At 37.6% G+C, this 27,717-nt stretch overlaps 1 protein-coding gene across 1 annotated transcript in view; it reads right to left on the bottom strand.

Annotated features, from left to right (window-relative positions):
• Nucleotides 1-8,003: 8,003 nt before the first annotated feature.
• LOC131043995 (syntaxin-132) overlaps nt 8,004-27,717 on the bottom strand; it is a 116,025-nt gene continuing 96,311 nt past the window's right edge. The window contains exon 13 of the mRNA XM_057977263.2: nt 8,004-8,536. Coding sequence (XP_057833246.1) covers nt 8,363-8,536 — 174 coding nt within the window. The 3' untranslated portion in view covers nt 8,004-8,362. The remainder of the gene's footprint in view (nt 8,537-27,717) is intronic.

Below are 27,717 nucleotides of genomic sequence, written 5' to 3' on the forward strand. Positions count from 1 at the left end.
AGAGATAAGGTTTATAGCTTAATGCATGAAATATGATTTATTACAAGTCTAGATATGTATCTTTATAGAACTTTTGTTGTTCATGATTATACATTTCCTTTTGTACCTTAAAAAATTAGTTACGTGAATTATTTCAATGCTTGATCATGGGACTCTAGTTCCTACCATAAAAGCGAATAATATATAAAATTAGTATTCTCACAATTATCATTTCTTTACTTTGCTTTAGCCATGGCAGTAGATAACAAAGATTCTACAACTCGATATTTTCATTGAAAGTAAACCTATTTCCACTCACTCAAACATAACTTTACCTACATGCCAACTTGCCCTCCAATCTTAGAAAATAATTAAATCATTTGTATTAGAGTGTAAAGGATTGGTATCATGCCACCTATTTTTTAATTTCAAGGATTTTCAACAAAAAATCTTTTCATCATGGCATTAGTTTGAAGAAAAGAGAATGGAGCAAATATGTCACAAGAAGGTCATGACCGTTTGAGAGTCTCTTTAGATGAAAATAATTCTTTACCAACAAATCTAGATGAATAGAGTCATGTACATGTAATGAGTCAACCTCACCTTCAATGGAATTGGTTGAGGGTTTGAGTTTTAACATCATCCTAGCTTGACTCTTTGGCAACATAGTGATATGCCATTAGACCTCATCTTCCTATCTTAAGAGGTCTGGCTATTCCCAAGGAGAGATCTGATCTTTGTATTTTCCTTGGGTGATTTTTTATTATATAGAGTGTTTATCATGTGATTCATGTGCAATGAGCCATTGCACCAAACTTATCAATGAGCTTGTTGTGTCATCAAGGTGTTTTGATGGTGTATTTTCAATACTTTTGTAGAGATTGTTGTATGATTGTCAAGGTATTTTTGATGAGGTTTATATTGGCATCGGTTTCCTAACTATATATTATGGGGTGCATATGTTTATGTATGTTAGATTTTTCAATGTTTTAGCATTATGTGGCATTATTAATTATGCATATTATTCTTGAATCACACTAATTATAGATGATTTATAGTAGATATGTTGATTTGATAGCATGTTATGATTTATACCAAATTGGTTAGAATATGTTGCTTCAACCATATTATGTGGAATAGGTATGCCTGATTTTTTACCTCAATGTGTTGGAAATTCATAGGTGCTAGAGCGATGGTTGGCATGTGGAGAAGTTGACATGAAATTTGCTTATCCATCTCACCCTTCTTAGCTCTTGTGAATCCCTATGTTTACTCGAATCTAAACAGTGGTGATTTCAAAATTTGTATGTTATGAAAAATTATAGTGTAGTTGAGCGTTTTGCATTTATTTAATTTGCCTTATGCATTTCATTTAAAATCAAAGTAAAATTCATGTTACTCTATTTGCAAAAAATTAATGCGTGTTGAAAACATAATATTTATGTCTTAGTAGGAAAAGGTTTGTTGCATGTTATATTTTGGTAGAAGAAATTGACTTCTCTTTTTTTTGAATCAAGGGAGTAAAAATTCATTCAACTCCAAGAAAGATTGCGAAGTATAAGGCCACATGCGCAATAAAGAATCAGCCAACAAAACAGCAGAAAATTTTTCCCAAAGGACCACAAAGAAGAAACAAGCTACACATTTTGCTCCTCCATAACTAGCTTTTCCAAATCCTATGAACACTTTAGAGACAAGAGTCCCTAGTCAGCTTCATTTCACCCCTTGAGATGCTCATAAGCTCATGTAGCTATATAAACTACCACTCTATTCCACTCTCTAGGAATATGACAAAATGAAATCAAATCCAAAGAACGACTCAAACCCAAAATCTACCTAACCTCTAAGGTTACTTGCCAATTAACCCCATCCAATCTCTCATTTAACATATCCACCACAATCTATGAATTGGACTCACAAATAATCTTTTTCCATCCTAAAGAGCAACCTCTTTCCACTGCATACCAAGAAATTAAGTGTATTTAATTATTCATTCATTAGAAATGAAATATTTTGAATTAATAAAATAATTACTAGTTAAAAATAATTTAATTTAATTGATTTAATTTTGTAACTATTGATTTTAATTACAAAGTGTTTCTAAAGGAGCTTAGTCTAATATGATTTGAAGTCTTTGAGCTACAAGTAGAAAAGATTAATTAAAATAGGAAAATCTCTAGAAGGAGCAACAAGTCTTTGAGCTTGCGTCTATTCTTGAGGAAAAATTATTGTTTGATAAGAAATAGCAGCAAGTCTTTGAGCTTGCATTAGTTCTTGTCTTTGTGTTGAAAGAATAGATTATTCCAGTCTTTGAGCTATTGTCTTTTATTCGTTGTAAAATTTAGTATAGCGAAGGGTAGATAGGACTTCCAATAGTCAAGTCTTTGAGCTTGATATTGCTGTCAAGTCCCGAAGGAAGTGACGGGAGTCTTTGAGCTTTCAGGAAACTTTATTTCCTTTCTCTCATTTTCATTTGAAGTTGTTACCATTATTATACATTTTCTTGCTATCACTTTTCTAAGGAGAGAAAAGGATATAGGCTTCCTTGAAGAAAGAAGGAAGACTGTTGTCCCATCCTGTTTTTATTTCAGTTTTAGATAGATAGGGGGAGCCTTCCCTTAATTAGGAGAGTTTCATACTCACACACTGTGGTTGAAGCCACAATTTTGTTTGCTTTCACGAGTGTACAAAATTTTCAACCAACAAGTGGTGTATCCATGGTCTTCTCCATAAGTTGAGGGTTTCTTGTAGTGGAAAAGACATCTATTGTATTCAACAATGGTAGTATGATAGGGTGGTGAGTAACATTCCGCCATTGGTCCATTTTGAAGATCTCTTAAGAACTAGAATAGAGTTTGCGATTATTGGATCACCTTGGAGGTGTCTCACTATTGATATACTTGTGATATTTCCATGTTTGGGAAGTAGCCTATATCATCTAATCATGTTATGATCTCATTTTATTGTAGATTAAAATTTTCATAAATGAGGTCCACAAGACCTTTGTATTCATTTGATAGTTGTACTTTGATGTTGTCTATGTTATGGGTTATGATCTATCCTTGTAGAGGATGAAGTCCTTTTAAGGAAATGATTTATCATTACCATTTTGTATTTTTCCATACTTCATCTTGTTATGTTGGCATGTTTGTAAAGGTGAAATCATGATAGTAGTAAATTCTTGGATTAAGGGGTCAAACCCGCAGTGCAATGGTAAGTTGCAAAACCGTATTAATGTAGTGTCTTGTGTTCGAATCGCTTGCAGGTCTATTCTATCCCCACCCATGTGCTCAACGAGAGTCGGAGGAGGTTGGTGTGTGGGGACAGTGCGGCACACAAGCTTCCACGATGGAGACCCATGCTAGAGCATCAGGATTGGACCTGCAGACCGACAGAGGCACAAGGAGTACAGAGAGATAAAGGTGGGTGGCAAGCTCATTGCATTGGAGAGATAAGGGTGGTGCATGAGCAAGGAGATAAAAAGAAATAGGAGGAATAAGGTGCATGGAGAGATAAGGAATATGGATAAATACCGCAAGAGCCAAATCTATGAGGCATTGATACCTTGGCAAGAATTGTAACCACAGGGATGGGATCCCCTAATGTGATCCCACTAGTTCAAAGCTCCAATCAAAAGCGTAAGAGACCCAATTACTTATCAAAAAAGAAAAAATGCTTGGATTAAATTATTTGATGTTTTAAATATGTTCATGGATGCTTATGTGTTGGACTATATTGTCCTCACATAACAAATGATTGTTCCACCTTTTCTTTTAGCAGGTGTCAAATGTATGAAACATTTTATAATGCCTTAGTCATGTTTTGTTTGTGCAGCCTCATCCCTTGTTTTAAGAAAAAAGTGTCACTTTTCTCCTTGTTCCTTGGATCTATGCCCTTTAGGAGCCTTTAGTGTGGTCAGGGTGATGCTCACAATCCCTCAAGCATTTCATTTGGACCATTACATAATAGCGAATAAATTGAGAAAGTTATGCCTCGTTGAGTGAAGAAACTACCCCTTACTAGTTTCCCTACTTGAGAATTTTTTTGTCTTTTAGGCCAAGTGGGAACTAGGTGTCAAGTGGAAACTAGGGCTTGGAACTGAAAAGTTTCAAATCTATGAGGAAGTCTAGACCCTTCCCTTCAATGTTTTGTGTTGTCCACTTATGGGTGTCGCAACAAACACTTTAGACTATGCCTAGTTTTGGGCTCAAGTTTGAGTTTCATGTTATGGTTGCTTGGCAGGTTGTAGAAGATGGGATGGACTTGAGACTTGGGATCGCATCCTAAGTGTGCACAGTGTCTTAAAGTCTACATAATGAAAGGTGTTTAAGTGTTTTTGTGTGATAGCTTGTAGAGACTAGGTCAAAGTAGGAACCCCAACCCAAAGATTCCAAGTCTCAATGTTGGCTCAAAACCCATGAGGGAGTAGTGGAGCTTCATGTTGTATCATGGATCATGAGTTGTAGAGCTTCTAGTGAGTGAGTATGAGGTCTATGAAGTAGTGTTTGTTGGTGTTGTGAAAAAATGAGATCAAGCAAAACCTAATACTTGGAACAAGTCTATGTGAGCAAGAGCCTAAGGCTCACAAGCCATTGGTTATTTTCTATTTTATAGGATGGAGGATGAAAGATGGAAGGGAGTTGGGACTCATAACTAAATTCCAAATCCACATTAGATCTAAAAATCCAACTTGTAAGTAGTTTATCTCTAATGCTTGAAATAGTTGTTCTAACCTTTCTTATTGTCATAACCCAATGTTTTTTGGAGGACGATTTAGTAGATATGTTAGAGGATGTACCGATGATATAGATATTCGATCTCTCCCATGCCTCATTTTTCATGCCAATGTTGGTGTCTTGTCCTTAAGTGAAGTATTCCATTTATGTCATTGTGTATTGTCCATCAGTGTGACACTCCATGTCTTTATGATACCTTGAGCATGTAGTTACATTGTGTGGCTTTCTTATGCCACTTTTCTATCATGAATTTTTTTCGGTCCATGTTTTGTTGCCAATGTCTTACTGTAAAAGTTTAGGAATTACATTTGGTACAAGGTGTTAGAAATCCAACATATAATTCAAAATGACATGTCAAAAAATTATGTAATATCTCACTAGTTTCTTGTCACTTGCTTTTAGATCTTCGCTTGAAATCACTAATACAACCATATAAATAGTCCAATAGACTCCTAATGAGTCTCAAATAATGTGAAAAATCAACATGCCCAATATCTAGTTGTGTAGGTATATCTTAAGTACTAGTGGAAGAGGATGTAATCATTAGATAGCTGCACATTATCTTCAAACAAGCCAAGTAAAATTTGCTAAAGATCCTCATGTTCTTTATGTATGTCTAGGTTATGTGTTTACTCTATAGATGTATAAGAGGGTGCTGCAAAATTACTCAAAAGATATACCAAATGAAAGCATAAAACGATCCAAAGTGAAATCCCCATGTTCATCATAACACGTCATATCATCATGATGAATAGAAATGTCCATGAGATTTCCCAAGGAAATGCCACTAAAATATTATAATCACAAGATACACAAAACCTAAAGCCACAAGTAATCTATAAAAGAGCATCACAAAAAATGGAATGGTGTATGATAAGCATGACAAAAATCAAATTATTGTTTTACTTTATCAATCCATGTATCACCAAATGCATGCATCAAAGTATCATTATCATGTAACTTTGCATCTTCATTTTTGCTATCATAAATTGAATCATCGACAAAGCCATCAACCTCACCATGGGAAGATAAAGAACTACCACTATGCTCCTCATTAGATATAATCTTTACCAGACCATGAACAATAAGAAAGAAAACTAGCAACCTCATGTGAAGGTGAAACGTGTATATACATCACTAGGATTCTCAAGGCAACCTTATAAGCAAAGAAGGCAAACTAGCATGAGATATATAAAACATATGTTCAAAATTATATTATCATTATCACATGAAGGAATACCCCTAGATGTATCATGAGAGATCAAGACTACAGTATAAACATGTATCTGATGGGTGTATAATCACAACAAGTAACTAAGACAAATGAGGTAAAATGTTATAACATAGATGGTAAAGCATGCATAAGCACCATAGAGGATGAAAGATTAGACAAGCACTCATCAATCTTATAAATATGACATGTAGCATCATATATGTGATAAAAGAATGCAATATCATCAAGGACAAAAGGGTAGAGGTCAATAAAGCTTAAAAAACAACTTAAAAACCACATGTTGATGCAAAAATAAAGAATAACATAGATCCATGGTAAAAAGACATACCAACGAATCGCAATCAACAAAAGAGGGGGTAGGTGAAGGTGAAAATGAGGAAACAATGAAAGCCAAAACCCTACTATAGGTGGACAAAGCAAAAGGGTGTATTCAAACCATAATGAGATGAAATATGATAAATATATGCAATAAAAAAATACTCGAAATCAAAGAAATAAAGGTGGTCAAAATCCTAGGGTAAAGCCCTAAAGAGGTTTGAATGTCAAGCTTGCCAAGATATAAAGAAATAGAACAATTTTATGTTTCTTAACTAAATTTAGCTTTAATAAATATATAAAGCAATACAATCTTAACGTAAGTTAGAGTTGTAACAAATAATGTGATAGAATTTTAGAACATGGAAATTAAGAGTGAAAAGATTCGGTTGAATCGACTATCAATAGATAGTTGTATATTGTATTAAGCACTTTTAAACCAAAGCTCAAAATCAATTAATATTAGATGTGTTGGAAATAAAACAACAAAATCTGAATTGTGTTGCCCATAAAATTTGCATGAGGTCAATTATGCACCTATAGATTTGAACTTTAATATGTGGAAATGACCACTGCCTACAAATTTGATTTTGTCATTTGTAAACCTTTTATACCTACACACAAAGACTCGTCACATGTTTCTACCTACGGTGGAAACTTGTAGCATTGATAACCTTTTGGGGCTTGCTAAGCAAAAATATTCTCTTTATGGCATGCCCCTGGATTTGATTTAACATTTTGGCTGAAGTTGGAAGACAGCAAGCTATATTGTGAGTGATGCTAACGTGGTTATGATGATGCTTAGTAATTGAGACTTGTGACTTGCTGCAACAGAATACAATGCGTTGCCATGTGTTGATGCAAGGCCACATGATGTTGATGTGGGAAGTTGAACAATGGATGACAAGTGATCCTTTGTAACAAATTGAACTCCTAATAGTGGGTGGCTATGATATGCTTGATGGATAATGGATGCTTCATGATAGATGCAAACGACTAGAAATGACTCTAAATACACAACCTGGACACATAACTCAAGGCCCTTTAAAACCCCTCAGAAAATAAATATTTGCATACATCAGTTAATCCCTTTGAGAACATAAACATCAATGTTCCACAGAGTTTCCTGACTGGGGGATAGGGGGATGCAGGGACAAGTTTTGGAGATAGGGGGACCAAGGGCCTAAATTTGGGGACAGTGAGAGGGCAGCGGGGGGGGCAGTAGCGGAGCGGTGCTGATATAAAAATAGAGGTCAACTGAAATCTTCAAGGCAAAATCTGCATAATAAACATCTTTGTGAGTGCCCCATGAAAGGCCAACTAGTTTTCATGAAGTTAAAGGTTGCAATCATTATGTAATAGCATGTGCCATATAGAAAGCAACCCAGCGGCATCCCCGACAGAGGTGGTGGAAGTGATGGTGCTGTGAGGGGACGCTTGCCTTGAGTCCCCAAGTCTTCGAAACATCCCCCTATAGGGGACGCAGGTTTTTTGTTTTGTTTTTTTGGGGGGGGGCACATCTCTATCGAACATTGATAAACATGTGTCCAAACTAGCTATTTCTAGAACGACCCCCTTTAAGATCATAAATATGTGTCGAAAGTGGTCTAAAACAAGAGGGAAAAGTGTTATTTGAACTTCTAATTTCTACAATACTAACACAAATCAGAGTCTTGGTTTGCATTATCTATGTTGTTCTGGACTAAAGATGAACCCTATCAATTACAAAAATAAAGAAAGAAGTAGAATGGTCCAATTATTGCATTTTCAAATTTAAAATCTTATCAAAGAATTCAAAACAAATGCCTTGAAAGTAGACAAGGTATTGAAGATGCAACAAATGGGTGCATTACATTCAATGACATATCTTGTGAAGAGTGGTCATCTCGAAGAAACAAGAATGGGATGCCTACTATAAATAACACAAAGCGACAAGAGTGTAAGGCTTTGATGATGACCGGAAAAACTGAAACTTTAGTAATCTGAACAGTTTCAAAACATATTGAAATAGCAGCTCAGACTACAAGATTTCAGGTGCAGTTACCTGAAATTCTCACACAAATCTACAAGAAATTATCAGTACACCAAACTACACTCTCTAAGCTTTTTTGCTGCCGGTCCATGGCTTAATTACTGCAAGAACTATAATGACAACAATAATCAAAAGAATTATAATGGCAATACACATCCACTTCCTTGAATTCCGCTGTAAACTCTTGGCCTTTTGAAGAGCTACAGTTCCTGATTGCACATGGTCCACAGCATTTGAAACCTGAAGCAAATCCAATTTGCATTGAAGTTTACATTAGCATATATAAACTGACGACTTAATCAATAACATGCACGGAACATTGACATGCCAACTAGCATGATTAATCTCATTCAAAGATTATTGAATAGATGAATGAAAACATCAATATATTTTACCTCAAAATATAAGAAGCATGAATGTTTTTAAATGTAGAGAACACAGATATCATATGAATGAATGCAAACATCAACAATTGTCAACTTGAAAAGAAAAATGTCATAAAAATATTTTTTATTAGATAGGTAAAACAGGCTTTGAAGGGGTCCCGGAACCTTTTACAATCAGCAGAAGATTAGCTAAAACACAGAAAAACATTCACTAAAAGTGAACCCAGACACCATCAGCAAAAAGAACAGGCCATCCGAACTAAAAACCAGCAAACAACTAAAACAAAATAACGAACCACCCAAAGCTACAGCCGTTTCAGGATTTCTGCAGCCTCCAGCTCTTGCTGGTAGAAACTCTCATGAAGTTTAACAAAGTCTTGGAGATCCTTTTCTTCCTCAAAGGACTTCTTTCTGCTGCTCCTCATACTTGCACTACGACCTGCCTTTACTGTCTTACCAAACTTCTATTTGTAAATGGGCCATGGATACAGAAAACAGGAAAAAGAAAACCTTGACTGAATAAAGAAAGTCCAGATGAGAATGACCAAAGATCACTTCTTCACCCTGCAAAATATCATGGTTGCTTGTAACTGAGATTTTTTGTTATATTACCAGGCTGCTGGGAAAAGCCACAGATCTGAAATCAGTTCATTCCAGATTTGGATTCAGGTTCAATTTGTTCTGGGTATGAGCAGAGCCTGTTTTAATTTCTTCACTTTTTCTTTGAATTTATTATATTTGTGTGTGGGGGTGTGCGTATAATTACACATGTTTTTGTACAGAAAAACCAAAACAAATAAAGCTCCCCACACACACACACACACTCTTTTGTACACAAGAAACAAAACAAATAAAGCCCGCAAAAAATTAGCGATATCTGCATATTGCACCCCCATGCAGCCATTCGACAACCTCAACAAGTAACTTAGATTTTTTTGTTCCTTTAAATATAATAAAAATTAATTGCCTTTTACAGTCACTATAAAGGAAAGCTGAAGAAAAGAATATTTCAATCTGTTGGTTGAAAATTTTGTCCACTTGGGGAAATATACAAAATTGTGGTTTCAACCACAGCGTGTGAGTAAAACTCTCCTAATTAAGGGAAGGCTCCCCCTATCTAACTACAACTTTAAAAATAAAATAGGATGGGACAACAATCTTTCTTCTTCTTTCAAGAAAGACAATATCCTTTTCTCTTCACAGAAAAGTGATAGCGATTTGACATAAAACAGCAATAACAACTTTTGAAATGAAATGAGAGAAAGGAAATGAAGTTTCCTGAAAGCTCAAAGACTTTCATCACTTCCTTCGGGACGGGACAGCAATATCAAGCTCAAAGACTTGATTATGTGAAGTCCTATCTACCCTTTTCTACACTAATGTTATCAAGAACAAATTACAACAGCTCAAAGACTGGAATATATTATTCTTTCCTATATAAAATAGTGGGAAGTAGTACAAGCTCAAAGACTTACAGCTATTTTTCACAAAATCTGCTCCTAAATTCTCTTAAGAATAAGTGCAAGCACAAAGACTTATAGCTTTTCTTAAAAGAATATTTATTCTAATCTATATTAACCTCAAATACTTGCAACACAAAGACTGCAAATCAAATTCGATTAAGTTCTTTGAAGAAACACTTGCAAGAAAGATAATATGGAACACAAACTCAAGAATGTAGCACAAAGACTCAAAGCTTGAGCAATTTCCTTATATTTCTTTCAATTCTTGAATTCACACATAAAAGTTCAAAGACTTCTTTCTTGTAAATTTGGTAGAGTTTTTGCTTGCTTTCCCAAAAAATAAAATTACAATAGACCCCTCAAGTATTTATAGAAGAGGAGTCGTGAGAAAAAGGTGAGAGGATCCCAACTAACTTGAGAAATTCTCTCAACCACCAAGACTTATTCAATAACTAACTAAAACTTATTCCAACTACAGTCCTAACTGAACACAACTTGTAGTTGTCTTACATGTAATTACAAAAGTGCAAGTAAAGACTTAACTTGCATTTTACAAAAAAGCTTTTACATGTAACTTGTCAAAAGAAATACTACAACTAAAAGATTACAATTCTAGAAAAATACAACTAAGTGTTGAAAAACACTTAAGCTGCAGCACGTGAAGACATGAATCCTTCAAACTTCTGGATGATCATTCATAGTTCATCGAGATCCGGTTCATGGGTGTTCTTGGCAACAACCATGGTCTTCACAATGGTATCATGGCATCGGAGGAGCATAGAGTTGTTCTTCTCCAAGATGGACTGAATTTCATGCAAAAAGATTTGGTGTTTCATCAAAATTTGAATTGAAGCAGCTGAGAATTGTTCGCTCCTCCATTCATTATGAATCCTTATCTGTAAATCTGCAAGAACTTCTTCTGGTATCAGCTCTCCATCCTGACTTATTATGTTGCAAGCGGTCTTTTCACAATGAGAAACAATATCTTGGAAAACTTCACCCCGTAATCTCATTGCATCACCAATCTCCTCAATGAGGGATTTAAGAACAAGGGCCTTATTTTCCAGAAGCCCTTCAAATTCCAAGTACATGACCTTGGAAGGGATAATGGCATGCTCCTGTAGAAACTAAACTGTTGTTGGGGCATGGTGCGCCGGATTGTCAAACTACCTTCAACACTTTCCAGATTCTTTTTAAAAGCGTCAGAGGTATGACTCAATTTCTCTTCAATAGTCTCCAACTTAGACATCATCTGAAAAATGTCTTTCAGCATTTGTGCACATAGATTATGAAGCTGATCAACCCAAGAATCTAATGCTTGTACTTTCTGAGCAGCCCTTTCAACACTACGAATTGATTCTCGTGCCTCGGTAGAACTTGAAGGATTACTCACTTCACCAGTATGTTTTGTGATTTTACGAACAGCTGCAAGAAGTTGTCGGTTGTCCTCTTCTAGCTTGTCTTTCTTAGCTAAAAGTTCATCGCACCGTTGTACTAGTGAAGCTACAGAAAACTAAGCATCATGTTTAATCACCTCATGCGTTTGCTTACCCAATTCTATCCTTGTAACTTTGTAATCAGCAGCTGACATCTCTTCAAGTGGCTTATTTGCAAGGGGTTCAACAATTTCAGCTACCTTCATCTTGTTGTTGTCAACAGTTACTCTGGAGATAGTCTTGGCCTTTTTAGCAACCTTGGGTCTAGACTGTTTAAGTTGGTGATAATCAAAGGCATCAGGTGAGATTTCTTGCTTCTTCCTTTTTAGGGTAAAAGAACTAAGCCATGGAGGTAAAGTCATTAACTCTCCTTCAGTAACAGCTGCAAGCAAAGGAGAAGCAGTTTCTGTTTGAACAACTGTGGTCATCCTAGGAGGAGTGTTTGTTTGGATGGCGACCACAGTTTGCTCAGTGACCAATGGGCATGAAGATTGCCTCATAAATTCTTCAAAGCCAGAAGTGAAGGTATCAATCTCTGACAGCTAGATACATGCAGGAGTATCTTCAGGAACTTCCAGCACACTCTCTTGTTGATGATCAGGGGGTGGCTCGTATGCTGAAATAGGAACGCCATTCTGAGGAGACTCTTCCACCATTGTGTCAGGAGGAGAAAGGGGCATCTCAATAGAAACTGAGGAAGGGATCTCATGAGGTGAGTCCGAAGATGGAGACTTAGGAGCATCATCAGATTGCTGCCCTTCTTTTGGATTATCAAGATCGATCACCTGAACATGAAACCGCGACTTTTCCTTCCCACGAACTGTCGCCTCCTCAGGAGGAAGCACTACTGCCCGACTAACTCGCAATTTGATCCTAGTGCCAGAAGATGATGCGCCTTCCTTGTTATCAACCTGAATCTCAGACTTATGTCCAAGAGGCCCCATAGAATCATCTTCTTTCCCAACCTTGATTTTGATGAGTCTAACATCATTACTTTTCAGCCAAGCGTTGGTGTTAGCCAAGATAGGCTGAAATCTCTCAAGAATGGATATGCACTCCTTGTGTGACCATTGGATTAAAGGAAGTGGAGCTTCCTCAACCCTTCGTGAAATATATTCAGGATCAAGTACATGCCCATCCTCAATCATCCCTTGTGGAATATCCACCAAGTTCAAATCAACAACTTGCTCAACAGTGAGCCTACAGTAATCCATCTTTAGAACTTCCACTTCTGTACGGAGATCTACCCAGATATCCTCAATACGATGCACGTGCATGAAGGATTTTTTGATCTTTTCCTTCATACCCCGGTGATCAAAATCGGCTCTGGACTTGAACCTTTTGAGCTTAATTTCCTGCATCTTTGTCTCCATAGCCTTGGCTTTGAGGAATGTGACAAGAGAATACCGGCCAATTTTTAATGGGTTTGTTGTAGAAATCCCCATTCCAACCTTATGTCTGATAAACTGATGAGCGTGGACAGCCATGATCTGTCTTCCCAACTCCATAAGAATGATCTTATCAGTTGGGTATCTAGGGAGCATGTATGGTAGTCCACTATAGCATCCGACTCTCATCTAGGTAAAGGTCGGGAATTGAAGAAACAAGCATCCATACTCGTTCACTCTTTCCCATGCCTCATCTGATACCCTTTTGATCTTCAGAGTTTTGTCAAACAGACACATGAAGTAACCGAAGAATGCATCTTGAACTCTTCTGAAATGCAATTTGCTGGGTCTCAAAGGCAGTTGATCATAGTATTCCCATACCGGTATAAGCGAGTGGTCACCCTTGGTAGAAAGACCAGGAAAATGTCTGAGTGATGCTGCCAGATACACTAAGTATGAATTCATATAGAAAGTCATAGTGGAGGAGACTACTGCAAGTTGTTCGCACAAGGCATCGCTGATGACTTCTCCCCATGATATATGATGGGACTGCCTTATGAACATGACGAACTGGTACATCCAGGGCTCAAAAACATTAGAATGTTCAAGACCCATTATCCTGCTGAGAGTAATGATGTCCCCAATCTCCCATTTGAAGTCACAGCGGTATAACTTAGCCCACCTTGAGAAGGCGGCTCGTGGCTCATGAATCCACCTGTTAATATGACGTTTGCAATCTTTTTCCCTTATCACATAGTACTCAGCTGCACTATCTTTGGAGATCTCCATATAAACAGGTGTCGGTGGTATTCTGAAGACTTTCTCAATTGTGTCAAGGCGGATTATTGCTTCACCATCATTATTTTTAATGTTTCTTGTCTCCTTGTCAAAGTGATGGGTGCAAGCGAGAACAAATTCAGGTTCTAGAGCAGCCACTGGAAAAGAAGATGCGTGATGGATATGGCTGTCCAACAGCAACTGCATATTGCTATTTTGCGGATCCTCTACCCTTTTGACAAATTCTGACATGTCCACATGCCCTATCACTGTATCTTTTATGCAATCCAAAGGAGAAGAGACTTGAGAAGGTGAAACCTCATTTTGGTACTTATCATATTTATACTTCATCTTCTTCAGAATTGGAGATGACGACATATCTGACATTGAAGGACAACCTGGTATACTGCGATGAAGACTTAAAAGTGTTAAGGCAACATCATAATCAGCTGCAACTAACATTTTTCCTTCTTCAAATGGGAAGAACTCCAACCCTTGCACTTCAAGATTTTGTGAGAGAAAGAGGGGAAATAAATGGGAAATGCCAAGAATCTTGACTTTGACCAATTTCGGATCTTGGGGAAAATTTTACAAGTATACATGTTTGGGAAGAATGCACATGCAATCGGATTTTTAAAACCCGAATGCAAGTATACTTGTAAAATGGTAAATGGAGAAATGGGTGAAAAAATGGGAATTAGACTTGCGGGAAATGACGTGAACGGAAAGAACGGATATAGGCGTTATGGGTGGATAAAAATGGAAAGATTTTGGGAATGACATTTTCATGAAAATGGGAAGAAATTTGAACATGCAATCCGGTTCTAAAAACCCGATTTTGGAAGGATGGGCATTTTTCATCTTTGCAACTTGGAATTTCAACAAAAGATGTTTAAAAATTTTAACCGTAAGGGAAGAACAATGATTTTCATCCAACTTGTAATCAGGATTTAAAATCCCGAATACAAATAAAGAGGGAAAATGGGGAAGATCAATGCAATTCAAAAATTGCTTATCAAGGGGGAAAATCTCTCTCACAAAACCGATTTTTGGGGAAAAAACGACATATTTACAAATTTACAACTAAAAAGGAGAATAAGAAAATAAGAGAACAAGAAAATGAAACAAGAAAAGGAAAGAAATCATACCTTGCTCCAATCTGAAAATGCTTCTTTCAACAAGATGATTAATCTTTGAATGAAGACAACAATCCCTTAAATAAGCAATGAATGAACTCCCAGAACCCTTGCCACGTTTTGAAAAACATTATTTGCAGCAAATCGTGGCACCAAATGCAAGTTTGAAGAGCCAAATGCCAAAGAGGAATCACCCCTAAGAGTCCCAAAGCAAAACGCCTAAGGGAGAGATGAAAACATGGCATCAAAACCCTCCAAAACGCAGCCTTTGAAGGATCACGTGGGAAAAACGTGGCATCAAATGCATCTAAAATGGCACAAGAAGTGACCAAACCTCTTTCCAACTTCAACGCCTAGGTATGGAAGACAAAAACACCTTAGGAGATTGCAAGTTTATGGAGTTAAAATCACCCAAAATGTGGATTCAAGGAACCACGTGGTAAACCGTTTTTGCAGAAAACAAGGGTAAATCATCACAAAAACAGCAGCAACGTGTTCTTCAACTCACATAAATCGCCTTGCTACAAAATCGCCTTCTTACTCCTTGAATTTCTCCACAAAATTTGCTTGAAATCTTCAACAAAAACGTTTCTCTTGGCTGGTCGGGTTTCTTGGATGAAATAACAAGTTCAAAATTGCATGCATTTGTGAAAATCGGGTTTCTTGGATGAAATAGCAAGTTTAAAATTGCACGTTTTCATCAACAAGGCAAAATCGGGTGTTAAAAATGCAATTACAAGTTCAAAATTCCCTAAAATGCACTTTATATAGAAAATCGGGTTTTTTGGGCAAAATAGCAAGTTTTAAATGTCACTTTATTTCATTTCTAGGCAAAATCGGGCTTTGGAGAGAGATGTGCAAGTTACATTTTACTTGTAAATGGAAAATAAAATCCCTACAACAAGTTTTAATAACTTGCACATATGTAACAGAGGTTAAAAATCCCTATTACAAGCAAAAGACATTAAAATAGGGGTTTTTCAAAATAATTACAAGTAAACTTGTAACTTATCCAAAAAATCTTTATCATAACTTAAATAACCAAAAAGCAACAAGGGGGAAATAAAAAGCAAATTACAAGTTCTTATTTTTCAATAAAGTGCATTTGTAATTAGCCAAAAATTTCCCTACAAAGACCAAAACAAAGGAAAATCATTATAACTTGCAATTCAAGGAAAATTTCCCACCTGCAGTCAGGGAGAAAAAACCCAAAATTGAAGGAAAGACATAGCAAACGAACCCAGAATGTGACTAAATTTGAAACGCAGCTCGAGGATGGACTGAGGATTAGGTGAAATTCTGCCTCGGGAAGCGTGCCATAGAGTAAAATTTCCATTTTTTGACAAAAATTTTATGTAATGGTCCTTCATTTTTTAAAACAAAAATGAGGACAACACAATCCAAAGATAATATATGGAATTTAGTTTCATCCCTATTTTCCAAGAGTCCATGCTATTTGCATGGCAAAGAATCTAATGCAAGTACAACCAGGACCATGTCAAACTAACATGGAAGCAGAGGAAAAAAAAATAACCTTTAAAATACCAGTGTTGGCAAAGGTTCCCTCTAGACTTGGGTTGTTTGCGAAAGCCAGATTCAGCTATTAAAAATTGAGCCCACATAATATGTTAAATGAGAATGATAAATGACATTTTTTACAAAGACGCGGTATACTTTCAAAAGAACATTCTTCATGTCTAGATTTGGTTGTAAATTGGGATAAAGTTTCTAAGAGACTTTAATAACTGTCCATGGTTATCAGTGAAAGTTAACTGTATCTAGACCAGCTGCAGCTTTGAAATAAAGCAATTTAACCAGACACATCAGGGTTCAAGGTAGTGTTACTAGGAAATAAGACAAAAATATTCATGAATCCCAGAAAACTTTTGTGCTACAAAATTGAGTTGTATCTAAGAATTTCTGTATAGGATTCATTCAGCCCATAGCTTGACTCACCAATTGCTTCATCCTTCTTTTCAGTTTGGGCCACTCCAAACTGGAAATTGTAGTACCTCAGGAAGTTAGGAGTACTTCAGGAGGTCAGGAGTACCTCGGGGAAAAGAATAACAGATGAAAAGGAGTGAAAACAGGAACATGCATTATCTGAAATATATGTCATCTAACCTCAAAAAGGTGATGGACTCGCAGTTAATAGATGGTAACCAAATATCTCTATAGTACAACAAATAAAAAAGAAAGCAGCTAGATGATCCAATTTAAGATGCCTCCAAGCACATCTAGGGAAATTTGGGAAGATCCAACTGGATTGTTCTCTCTTTTGTTCTTATTTGTGGTTACCTTTTATACAAATTAAAAAGATGCTCCTGGAGCAGTGCATGTCTGTTTCTATAGCTACTCTTAGTCTCAGCTCAGTGAAAGAGTACTTCGGTCTTAGAAATTGCTTAAGCAGTCCTGTTGTGACCATTTCACACATCGCCCCATCGCAAATGGGGACCCCCTCTTTTTGCTTGTTTTTCGCTCGTTTTCGCTTTTGTTTTTAGGATTTTGCTAGTTGGTTGGTTGTCTGGATTTAGGGCCAAGCCTTAGGGTTTTAAATTTTGCCTTTTCAAGCCAAAATCCAGTTGTTTTTTGAGAGCTTTTGAGCTTCTTTTCCGGAATGCAAATTTTGAATGCAATGATTTCACCAAAATGGTCTAATTTTCAATTAGAATGTTCATACAGAGCTTAAATTTGTCTAAGTGTTGACCGTCAATGTGAATTTTTGTCCGATTGAATATTTTGACCAAATTTTGACCTTTTTGAATTTTGATCCTCGGCATTGGAATTGATTTGTTTTCGCCTCGTGAAGTGTTAAAATGTGAAAAATCTTGTTATTTGGCCTGTAGGAGCAAAATCGCTCCTGTCCCTCAGTGAAGGACGGGAGCTCAATTTCAAATATCTCTTCATCCTTGCAGAGTCCAGACAAATTTTACGTTTGAAGTGATGGAGAACGACGAGATCTTTCCATTGAATATAAATTGAAGATTTTCATGAGCACAGAAATGCCTCCAGGAAGAAAATCGCTCCTGTCCCTCAGTGAAGGACCGGAGCTACAATTCAAATTTCGCCTTGTCCTTGCAAGATTTCGAGAGTTTAATGATTTGAGGACGTCCGAAGGAAGATACTTTGCCAAATGAATATAATTTGATATGCAAAAAACGAAGGAGAATGACCTACATTGACCAAATCGCTCCTGTCCCTCTCCAAGGGACCAGGGCGAGGTACCTTGTAGCTCTCGTCCCTCTCCCAGGGACCAGAGCGATTTCCTTCATTTTGCAAAATCCAGACAAAGGTCAAGGCAAGTTTACGTTCAAAAACAAAGGAGGACATGAGATGAACACATTGAATATAAATTGAAGATTTTTGGGACGTCCATACCAGTGTTAAATGCCTAGTTCGCTCCTGTCCCTCAGGAAGGGACCAGAGCGATATTTCCATTAAAGCATCGATTTCAAAAGACAAGCAAGTGTTAAGCTACCAAGAGGATCGAAAGGACGTCATTTCACGCAATGAAGATAATTGCAAGTTGGTATAAACAAGAACAAGCTCGCAATGATGAACTTCGCTCCTGTCCCTCAGGAAGGGACCAGGGCGATGTTGGATATATTGGCCATTTTATGCAAGATTTACGTAAGATCAAGGGTTCACAACGTCTTAGAGGGTCCATGGTATGATAACAAGATGATAAACAAGAGTTTTGAACGTGAAATGATCATCATTTTGAGCATGGAGACTATATCGCTCCTGTCCCTCTCCAAGGGACCAGGGCGATTTGCTTTGGATCCTTCGTTTTACTTCAAGTACGTGTTAAGTCAAGACTCCATAAGGATAAACAAGGTTCAAGCCATCATTTGATGATAACATACAAGAGTTTTAAACGTCCAAACATTGCTAATCAAGGTAAAAGCTCATATCGCTCCTGTCCTTTGGACAAGGACCAAGGCGATTCTATCAAAAACACTCACGTTCCTACAAAGATCAAAGCGAAGCGAGGTTAGCAAGGTAAGGGACATAGTTGGGAAGACGTTGCAAAGGAGATCGAAGTTTAAAAGCCGCCAAGATCATGGAGACTATATTGCTCCTGTCCCTCCCCAAGGGACAAGGGCGATGGTCCCTTTAATACGTCCAAACGCATAATGAAGACAAATGGAGTAAGCGCAAAGGACACAAGCAATGATATTATTCGCCTTACAATGAAGGTTCGAAGGTCAAAGATACAAGATGAACATAAAAACATGGAGATCGCTCCTGTCCCTCTCCAAGGGACCAGGGCGATAATGGTCATAAGATGCATTTGCTCGCACAAGAAAGAAATTCAAATTCGAAGGACCACCAGATGATCGATTTGGAACGTGGAAATGAAGGAGTTGAACGTTGAAAACGCAAGAATCAAGACCAAAATCATGGATCGCTCCTGTCCCTCTCCAAGGGACCAGAGCGATGAGGTACGTCCCTTTATTTTCATATTTTTGGCGCCAAATTAAACGATTCAAATTTCCTTAAATGCTAAATCGATTTAAAATTTGAAAGTCCATTTTTATTTGGCATTTAATATGGCGTTATCTCTTGTTAATTATTTTTTGCCTTTATTTAAAATCGAAATTCTCATTTAAAAAACGCAAGGCATTAATAGTTAATTATTTAATTAATAAAAAATCGAATTGGAGCGCTCATATATGGAGGTCGGCCTTGTCATTTCATTACAAATCATTTAAAAAGATGGTTTTATTTTTATCAAGTCGGCCTAAGGGGTGAAAGATGAGAGCGCTATATAAAGGGGGGTGAAAACTATTATTTTCACATCATTATTTTACCTCTCTACATGCGAATTAAGGAAGACGAAGGAAAGTGTTAAGTGTGTTCGAAGATAGTGCGAATATTATCCTAGGTGGCGTAGACACTTCAAAGGTGGTGCGAGTTTCATTCATCCAAGGGTGGCGCACTTAGCTATCAAAGGTGGTGCGATTCCAAACCAAAGGTGGTGCGAATTTGAAGATCACGCCTAAGGCGAATTTGCTAAAGACTTGGAGATTTATTTGTGCGAACTTGAAGATCCATTTGAGACCACGTCAAAGGCAATAATTGAAGATCACGTTCTCTCCAGATGTGGCAAAGTCAATTTTGAGGAGATCATATTGAAGACTATCTTATACCTCAAATTTTGCCTAGGCGAATTTTGTTTTTGCATTCTAGAGTTAGCTCTCTATCGAGGTATGGCGATTTAATTGTTATTGTTTTATTCATTCCTCGTCATATTTCAAATTTTGAAATTTTGATTCTTGAATTTCCCTTAGCTCAATCGTTGTATTTTAGGAAATGATAACTCTAGAGACTTATCATGAGATTTCCTAAAATTTATCTCTCTTATTTACGTTATTTATTGCAAAATCTAGTTCTTATAATGAAATGTTGTGTAGGTATGACGACCCCAAAGGCAGGAGCATCCACCAGTCGCTCGGCTCTCATGAAAGAAGATCAGAAGACCGAAGAAGTGGAGACCAAGATCGTGTCCAAGTGGAGCAACATTGGAGATACAAACTTGGGGAACTTTAGCACGAAGAAGTTCCGAGAGGTCCCTTACATCGGCAAGCCATCACCTGTCGCCCGGAGAATAATAGAGAGTGGCATCATCAAGGCGGCCGGTTTTCCTCCAGCCATTCAGTGCCACGAGTTAATGATCGAGTGTGCCCGTCATTACAATCCGCAGTCCAGGACAATTGTGTCCAACGAAGGAAACACTTTGGCGTACCTTTCAGAGGAAGCCATAAGTGAAGCCTTCCATCTTCCAGAGCACAGGGACATGATATACAAGAGTATTGAAGGAGCCAGATCAGTGTACGATGATGATCCAGATGCTTGCTTAAGCATAATCAACAAGAACTGGCTACTCAAGAGTCGTCCCCGTCTGAGCAAAGTACCGAACACACCACACAGGATTGATTTCCAAGAGGAGTACAGAGATTTGATTACCATGCTCAACAGAGTTACAGGAGCACCTCATGCCTTCTATTTTGAGAAATGGATGTTTTACTTCATCCAGGTGATTGTTCAAGGAAAGGGTACAATACATTGGGCTAGGATAATTAGCCATTGCTTGGACGTACAGTTGAGAAGACTCAGGGCTACTAAGTCCTTCCACATGAGTTCATACGTCATCTATGCCTTAACCAGGAGCGTTGAGTACGCAGGACTACCTCACAGAGGAGTGATTGGAAGAGGACCCGGCGAGGTCAGAGTTTGTGAATCCTATACCTACTTGCATCATCCACCAGGGAAGAACTACAAGTTAATCAATGATACTTTCACGATGAACATCACAAGGACGTTGCAAGGAGGGATTCACAACAGATTATCTCAGGATGCCCAGGAATTCATCAAGAGGTACGGTGCTTGGTTCATTCAGTTTCCCAAGTTCACTTACATTAGAGTGTATGGATGTCCTTTACCTCCATACATGTTGCCGAGGTACCCGACAGATAGAATTGTGTTACTTGAAGTAACAAGGCAGTTGGCAGCATATGTGAAGGCATTCAGACACAGACATCAGAATGGAGTTCAGGTACCTATTATTTTGGGTAATTCAGTTGAGGTATGTCCTAATGTCTTAGCCATGGATGACGCAGAGAAGGAGTTAGCCTTGTATCCCTTTTCATCTTTTGCTTGGAGGAATAGTTTTGATCCACATGGACACTTAGAGGAGATGGTCGGTAGAAGATTTAGACATGAGTACCAAATTGAAGATTTTATGATGAATCTCCTAGATGATCTCGAAGTGAAACGAAAGATACATTCTAGATTGCCTTTGGATTTCATCAGGAAATGTAAGATTTACAGAGTAGCCGACCAAGCTCAGGACAACGGCAGGCACATCCAATCTTCATATGATAGAGAAAGCAAAACAATAAGTTTGAATTGGAATGAGCCCGAGGCCGTGGATTTAAATGATTTGATGGCACCAGTCTTGTCTTGTACTCGTAGATGGGTAGACGTTCAGCATCAGAAGTTGAGAGAACAGGGCATAGCCATGTCTTTTACTTTGGAAGAAAAGCCAGCCGAAGGTGGAGCCAGTGTTAGTGAAGGCAATCCTAATCCTAGGAATTCAGGTGAAGGTAACCTTCGATGTGCCAGTGAGGGCAATCTCCATTCGAGAGGTTCGAAGAGAAAGGAAAGATCAGAAAAGAAAGAGCCTTCCAAGAAAAAGCAAGGTGCCAACAAAGATCAAACACCAGGTACTTCTTCCAGGCCAGAGGATAGAACAGTTCGAGTAGAAGAGTCCATGGAATCGATGGTACAGAATGCCAGACAGGAGGAAGGACAGGCACAGCATGTTTCATCCGATGGATCTCTCCAAGACTATGATTTAGAAGATGATAATGAAGTGACATCTCCTCCCAGACAAGAAGAAATAGTACATAAAGAGATTCAAGTTCAAGAGACAAGATCGAATATCCCAGATTGGTTGAAGGAAAGATTGACTAAGGTGATCGTAATAGAGGACGAGGACAGTGCAATTGATTTAGAGAGCCTTGTTGGACGTTCACATATGACAACAGAGAAGAAGAAGGCTACAAAGATGTCCAAGATGATTCGAGATGAGACTGGATCTAGAAAACTGCAGATAGCTACACCAGCAGCAGACAAATATGAAGGTGAGATCCTAGCAGAAGACTATCATATACAGACTATTGAGTTAGGACCTTCCACAGCAGAGCAGACTTTAGATGATGCCACCGACACATTTGAGGCATTGAAGGACAAGTTTAGAGAAGAAGTAGAAAAGAATAGAAAGCTTGAGAAAGAGGTCGGTGCATGGAGGACATATTTCAGTCACATCAATGAACCTTTGGGACGTCAGGATCCAGTTAGATCACCATTGCAGGCATTGCCCCTTCAATCAATCAATGAAGCAGAAAGATTCAGGAATATGGTCCAGCGTACATGTAGTTGGATGGATAGATCTCACACGGTGGCCATAGAGTTTGTTACAAGGATGTCGAAGATCACCCATCAGGCTATTCAAGTTCTTGAGATTATTCACAGATTGATGGCAACAGTTGCTGCATTTGCTCATACCAAGGACGTTGTCATCCCTGTCTTGAAAGTTATAAGACACACATCCAGAAGAATTTTAGCACAAAAGAAGATCTTAGAAGGTGATTCTCACAGTTTGTTTCAGTGGTCAACCTTACTCCATATAAAGAGTGTTCTCTTTGAGGACATCAGTGTTAGATGTGGTCAAGTTGAGGAGGTGATCAATCCGATCCAGGACAGAGTATTTGAGGTACTTCGTACCATTCTTGGCAGAAGGATCGAGGTCGAGACAGATGTGGATTTACAAGAATTTGAGGATAGAATCAAGATCATCTTTCGCAAGGACGCAGATGTTACAGATGAGCAGTATGATCAGATGTATGCCACCATGCTCCTGATTGATAGAACAAAGGAACTTGAACCTACTTGGGACACAGCTCTTATAGATGCATTTGATCAGGTTATCCACTTAGAAGAGAGTATCAAGAATCTTCCCGAGATTCCAAGCACAGAAATCGAAGGAATCGTGACAAAATTCATTGCATATGCTAAGAAAGAGAATTGGAAAGGGAATAAGATTCTAGATGAAAGGTTGTTACAGATGACATGACATCTTATTTCTCATTGGCTGATACCTCCTAGATTTTTGTGCCAAATTTAATATTTGGCTATGTATTTAATGTTGTTCAGTAAAAAGGAGGTCATTTGTAACAAACCCTAATTAGGGTTTAGGTGTCATGATCTTGTCCATTGATTTACTTTCAATCTGGACCTTTCATTGTAATTGGGGATGCTATTTATACCCCCATTTTTCATTTCATTTGAGAATAGAAAATAGTGAATAAGTGAGAGAGATAATAGTTGATTAGAGTTAGAAGCAATTTTTATTTTGTAGCAAGATTGAGTCTTGAAGAGAGGAATTCAAGCAATTGTTGTATATGATGACTTGGAAATCAATAAAATATTGAAGTTATGGTGTTTTGTTGCAAGTTTCTTGAGTTATCTTCATGGTTGTTTGATGTATTTGAATCACGCTCAATCGAAGTAGTTTGTTAATTTGAAAGACTAAGTGTGAGATTTGATATTTGGTAGGATTCGCAATCCAAACCACTAGCTTCTTGCTGATTGTAGGAACGCCTTGCGTGGTCAACTGGAAAACATTTTGAGTCCTTAACCTTCAAGCATTTTCGCATCTAGGATATGTACCTTCGTAGTAGTGTCCTTGGTCTTTGATGCATTGAATACCATTATTACCCTAGAAGATCGCACTAATTTCAATTGAGTTGTTATCTTATGGCAAAATTGAAGTTGGTTGAGTCTTGCCAAATCTCATTCATGCTAAGTCATTCATAGGGTTAGGCTAGATTAGACTTTCTTAAACCCTGTCCTTTTTCCATTTTTTGAAAATTCCTTTTAGTCTAGTAAAATCTTCGAACTTTTGAATCCGTAAGACGCCTTGGAGGAAACAGCAAATCACATCATACCACTAAAAAGCTTGTCCACACGTGGAGACCCCACTAAAAGAACCTTGGAGTCCATCTAACTGATCCTTTTTGCAGATCTTCAGCAGTTAGAGACTATTTTCTCAAGAGAGGATAAGATACCTATTGGTATTTTATTCTGTGTATGATTGTGTATAAAATACACGTCAACAAGTCCTTATTACACAAACCATGTTTATGCTCCTCCGAATTGCATTACTATTGATTATAAATAACTAAAGCCAGGCTTTCATGCTCCTCAGGTTTCTGCAGCAATCAATTGTGAATGACAAAAACCAGATATTTGTGCTCCTTTGGGGTTGCACGACTACACACATTAAGAATGACATCCTCTCATAGTACACCTAGTTGATTGTTTGAAATAGAAAGTCATGCATAATTTGAAATAAAAGAGCAATCATCAAGTCGTGACCAAAAAACCTTCCTTGAAAAGCTTTAAAGGCTACTTGTGCTATCAATTTTGTAATCCATCGCTTCAACATAACAACCATTCTCCTTATTCTCTCCTATTTGTGCAGTGATCCATCTGTTTTGCACAAGTCATTAAGGTTCAGACCAGATCCTTACTCTGACATGGTATAGTTGCCAAGGATGTAAACCTTGTCTGTTCTTGACTCCGCATATTGCTCGTGATTGTGACCTCACAAAAGTATGCACACTTTAATGGTACGTTGGTTGCAGTCCTGTAAGCACCCTCAGATGGATCCACCAGTGAGAACAGTTAATTTGCAACAAATCGTACTCTTGATAAGCAAGAAAGTGGTTGGTCTCTTATGTGGTTGCTACAGAGTTGTGCACGACTCCTTGGGCCTACCTTGGAAGTAATTTGGCATTTTAAGTTGCAAAATCTGAAAAATTACCATTGTTGGTCAAATGCAAATGTGAGATTGGTACTCTATCAAGCAAAGTTTGGATTTTTGCCACATCTTCACTTCTCATAGTATATAAAAGAACCTAGAGCATACTTACCTTGGGACCCATGATAGCTTTGTCTCCTTTGTGTTTCACAGTGTGTTCTATGGAATACTCACTTTGAAGCCCATGATGGAGTTCACTCAATTCTAGAGCACTCATCCTGTTCCCACACTATTCCCTCACTTTGGAACCCATGATGGAGTTCACTCAATCCTAGAGCAATCATCCTGTTCCCACACTATTCCTACCTCCTTGCCCTTGATGACTGATGCAAAGAGATCCCTGGACAACCAAGTAATCCAGCATTTTGGTGGCACAACTAGATGAGTTAATGATAATACATGCCTTTTTTCTTTGTGTATTTTCAACTCTCCAGTTGTTGTACAGTACTTGTGCGGGGTCAAATATGATGGGTTTGAAGGGCATCTAGCATCTCCCAAGGACAAATTCACACCTTTTTGGAGCTGAATTTGTGTTTACACAGCTCTATTTCTGTATTTCGCTTTTACAATCTTCTCTTTGCAACTGAAAATTCCATGCCACCCAACTTGCTCAAACGTTATAACTTATAGACCAAGCTAGTACTTCAATTACAGGTGAAGCTCACACATTTTTCGATAGATTCACATAATTTGCAGCATCTATCTTCAAATCCACAGCTTGCTTTGTAAGCAGCCAATAGCCTACGAACTTGACATGAAATGTGAACATCATAGTTATCAGGTACAGGTGATAGGAACGAGTACAAATGTGCCATTTTTTTTAAAATAGGAGACCAATAATTGGAGATGGCAAAAAAAGGTATATTAAATATAATATTAATTTAAAATTTGAGAAAATTTATACAAGGGCTATGCTAATTTTTTTTAATTACATAAATGTGGGCACGTCCCCTTGTACTAAACTTGATAATATGAACAAAACAGATTAACAGTTTGGTCAACTTTGTGGTATACAGAAGAATATGGATGGCATCCAACAGTTTCACCAAGAAAACATATATCATACAAAACTCAAGCCCTATATAATGCCATGAATCTAACAAAAATGATTGCAGACTTATGCATGCCTTCTTATGCATTGCTTGGAACAGCTTCAGTTATCTTCCATTGTCCTCATCAGCCCTGCTGTTCTTACCAGGTATTTGATGGCTCATTTAGCCCTTGCTGCTCACTTACAGTCCAGATGAGGAGAGGGGTTTTATAGGGATTCAAATTTGATTCATATCAATCAGAACAAAACCAGCATTTCCATCCTTCAAACCCTTCTGCATCTGCTCCACAATGCCTACCAGATAAAGAAACCTCACTTTCAGTTCATGGAAAGCATCTGTGGAAAAAACCCATGAAATTAGAAACCAACAATGGGGAGAGACAAGCCTTATCTAAACCCCCGAAGCATCATTTAAAAAATCAAATAAATTAGAGACAAGCCTGGAAACCTTCAACGTCAGCATCAGGCATGTTTCCAGCCAACTACAATGTCTTAGGATTGTCGCATTTGAGGTTAAGGCCCACCCACCTATACCTTAAATTATCCACAATGAGAGCTGCTTCAAATCTTGGTTGCAATCCACTCTTGAAAAGCACAGCTCTACAATTCTTGGTTGCAGTGATGTTACTGTCAAAACAGTGATTGTTGCTAAGAACACCCATGAGCCGAATCCTGATGAGCTACAAAGAATTATCCAGAAGTTCGAAAAATACATGGCCAAACATGCTACCGTATAAAAGTTTTCAACACTTAGTTTATATTTCAGCATTATAATTTCAGAATTGTAGTTTTTCTTTTGACAAGTTTACTTGTAGAAACACTTTTGTAATTGCAAGTTGATCACTTGCACTTTTGTAAATAAAAGTAAGCTGATTACAAGTCAATTTAGAATAGGACTTGTAATCTTGAATAAGTCTTAGTTAGTAGTTGGAATAAGTCATGGTGGTTGAGAGAATTTCTCAAGTTAGTTGGGATCCTCCCACTTTTTTCTCAAGACCTCTCTCCTATAAATACTTGAGTTTGTCTATTGTATATTTTTATCTTTTGAAAAGCAAGAAAACTCTGCGGGATTTTCTACTCATAAAGACTTTGAGCTTTATAGTTGTAAATTTGCTATCTTTGAGCAATACAAGAGAAGTGAGAAATTTCAGACTTTGTGTTGAAGTCTTGCTTTATCCCTTTGTGTTCTTATGTCATCTTGGGATATATGTTTGTGTTTATTTTGAAGATTGTGGAAGGCTGTTAGAAAGCGCTTCACTTCATTTAATTGCAGACTTCGTGTTGCAGCTATTGGAAGTGGAATTAGTTTAGAAATTACAATTAAAGTTGAGAAGGATCTCAAGACTTTGTGTTTGTGGTAGATTCTCAAATAGATTAGCTTTAGAAGTGCATTC

Source organism: Cryptomeria japonica, chromosome 6 (genome assembly GCF_030272615.1).
Source record: "Cryptomeria japonica chromosome 6, Sugi_1.0, whole genome shotgun sequence".
NCBI classification, from domain to species: Eukaryota; Viridiplantae; Streptophyta; class Pinopsida; order Cupressales; family Cupressaceae; genus Cryptomeria; species Cryptomeria japonica.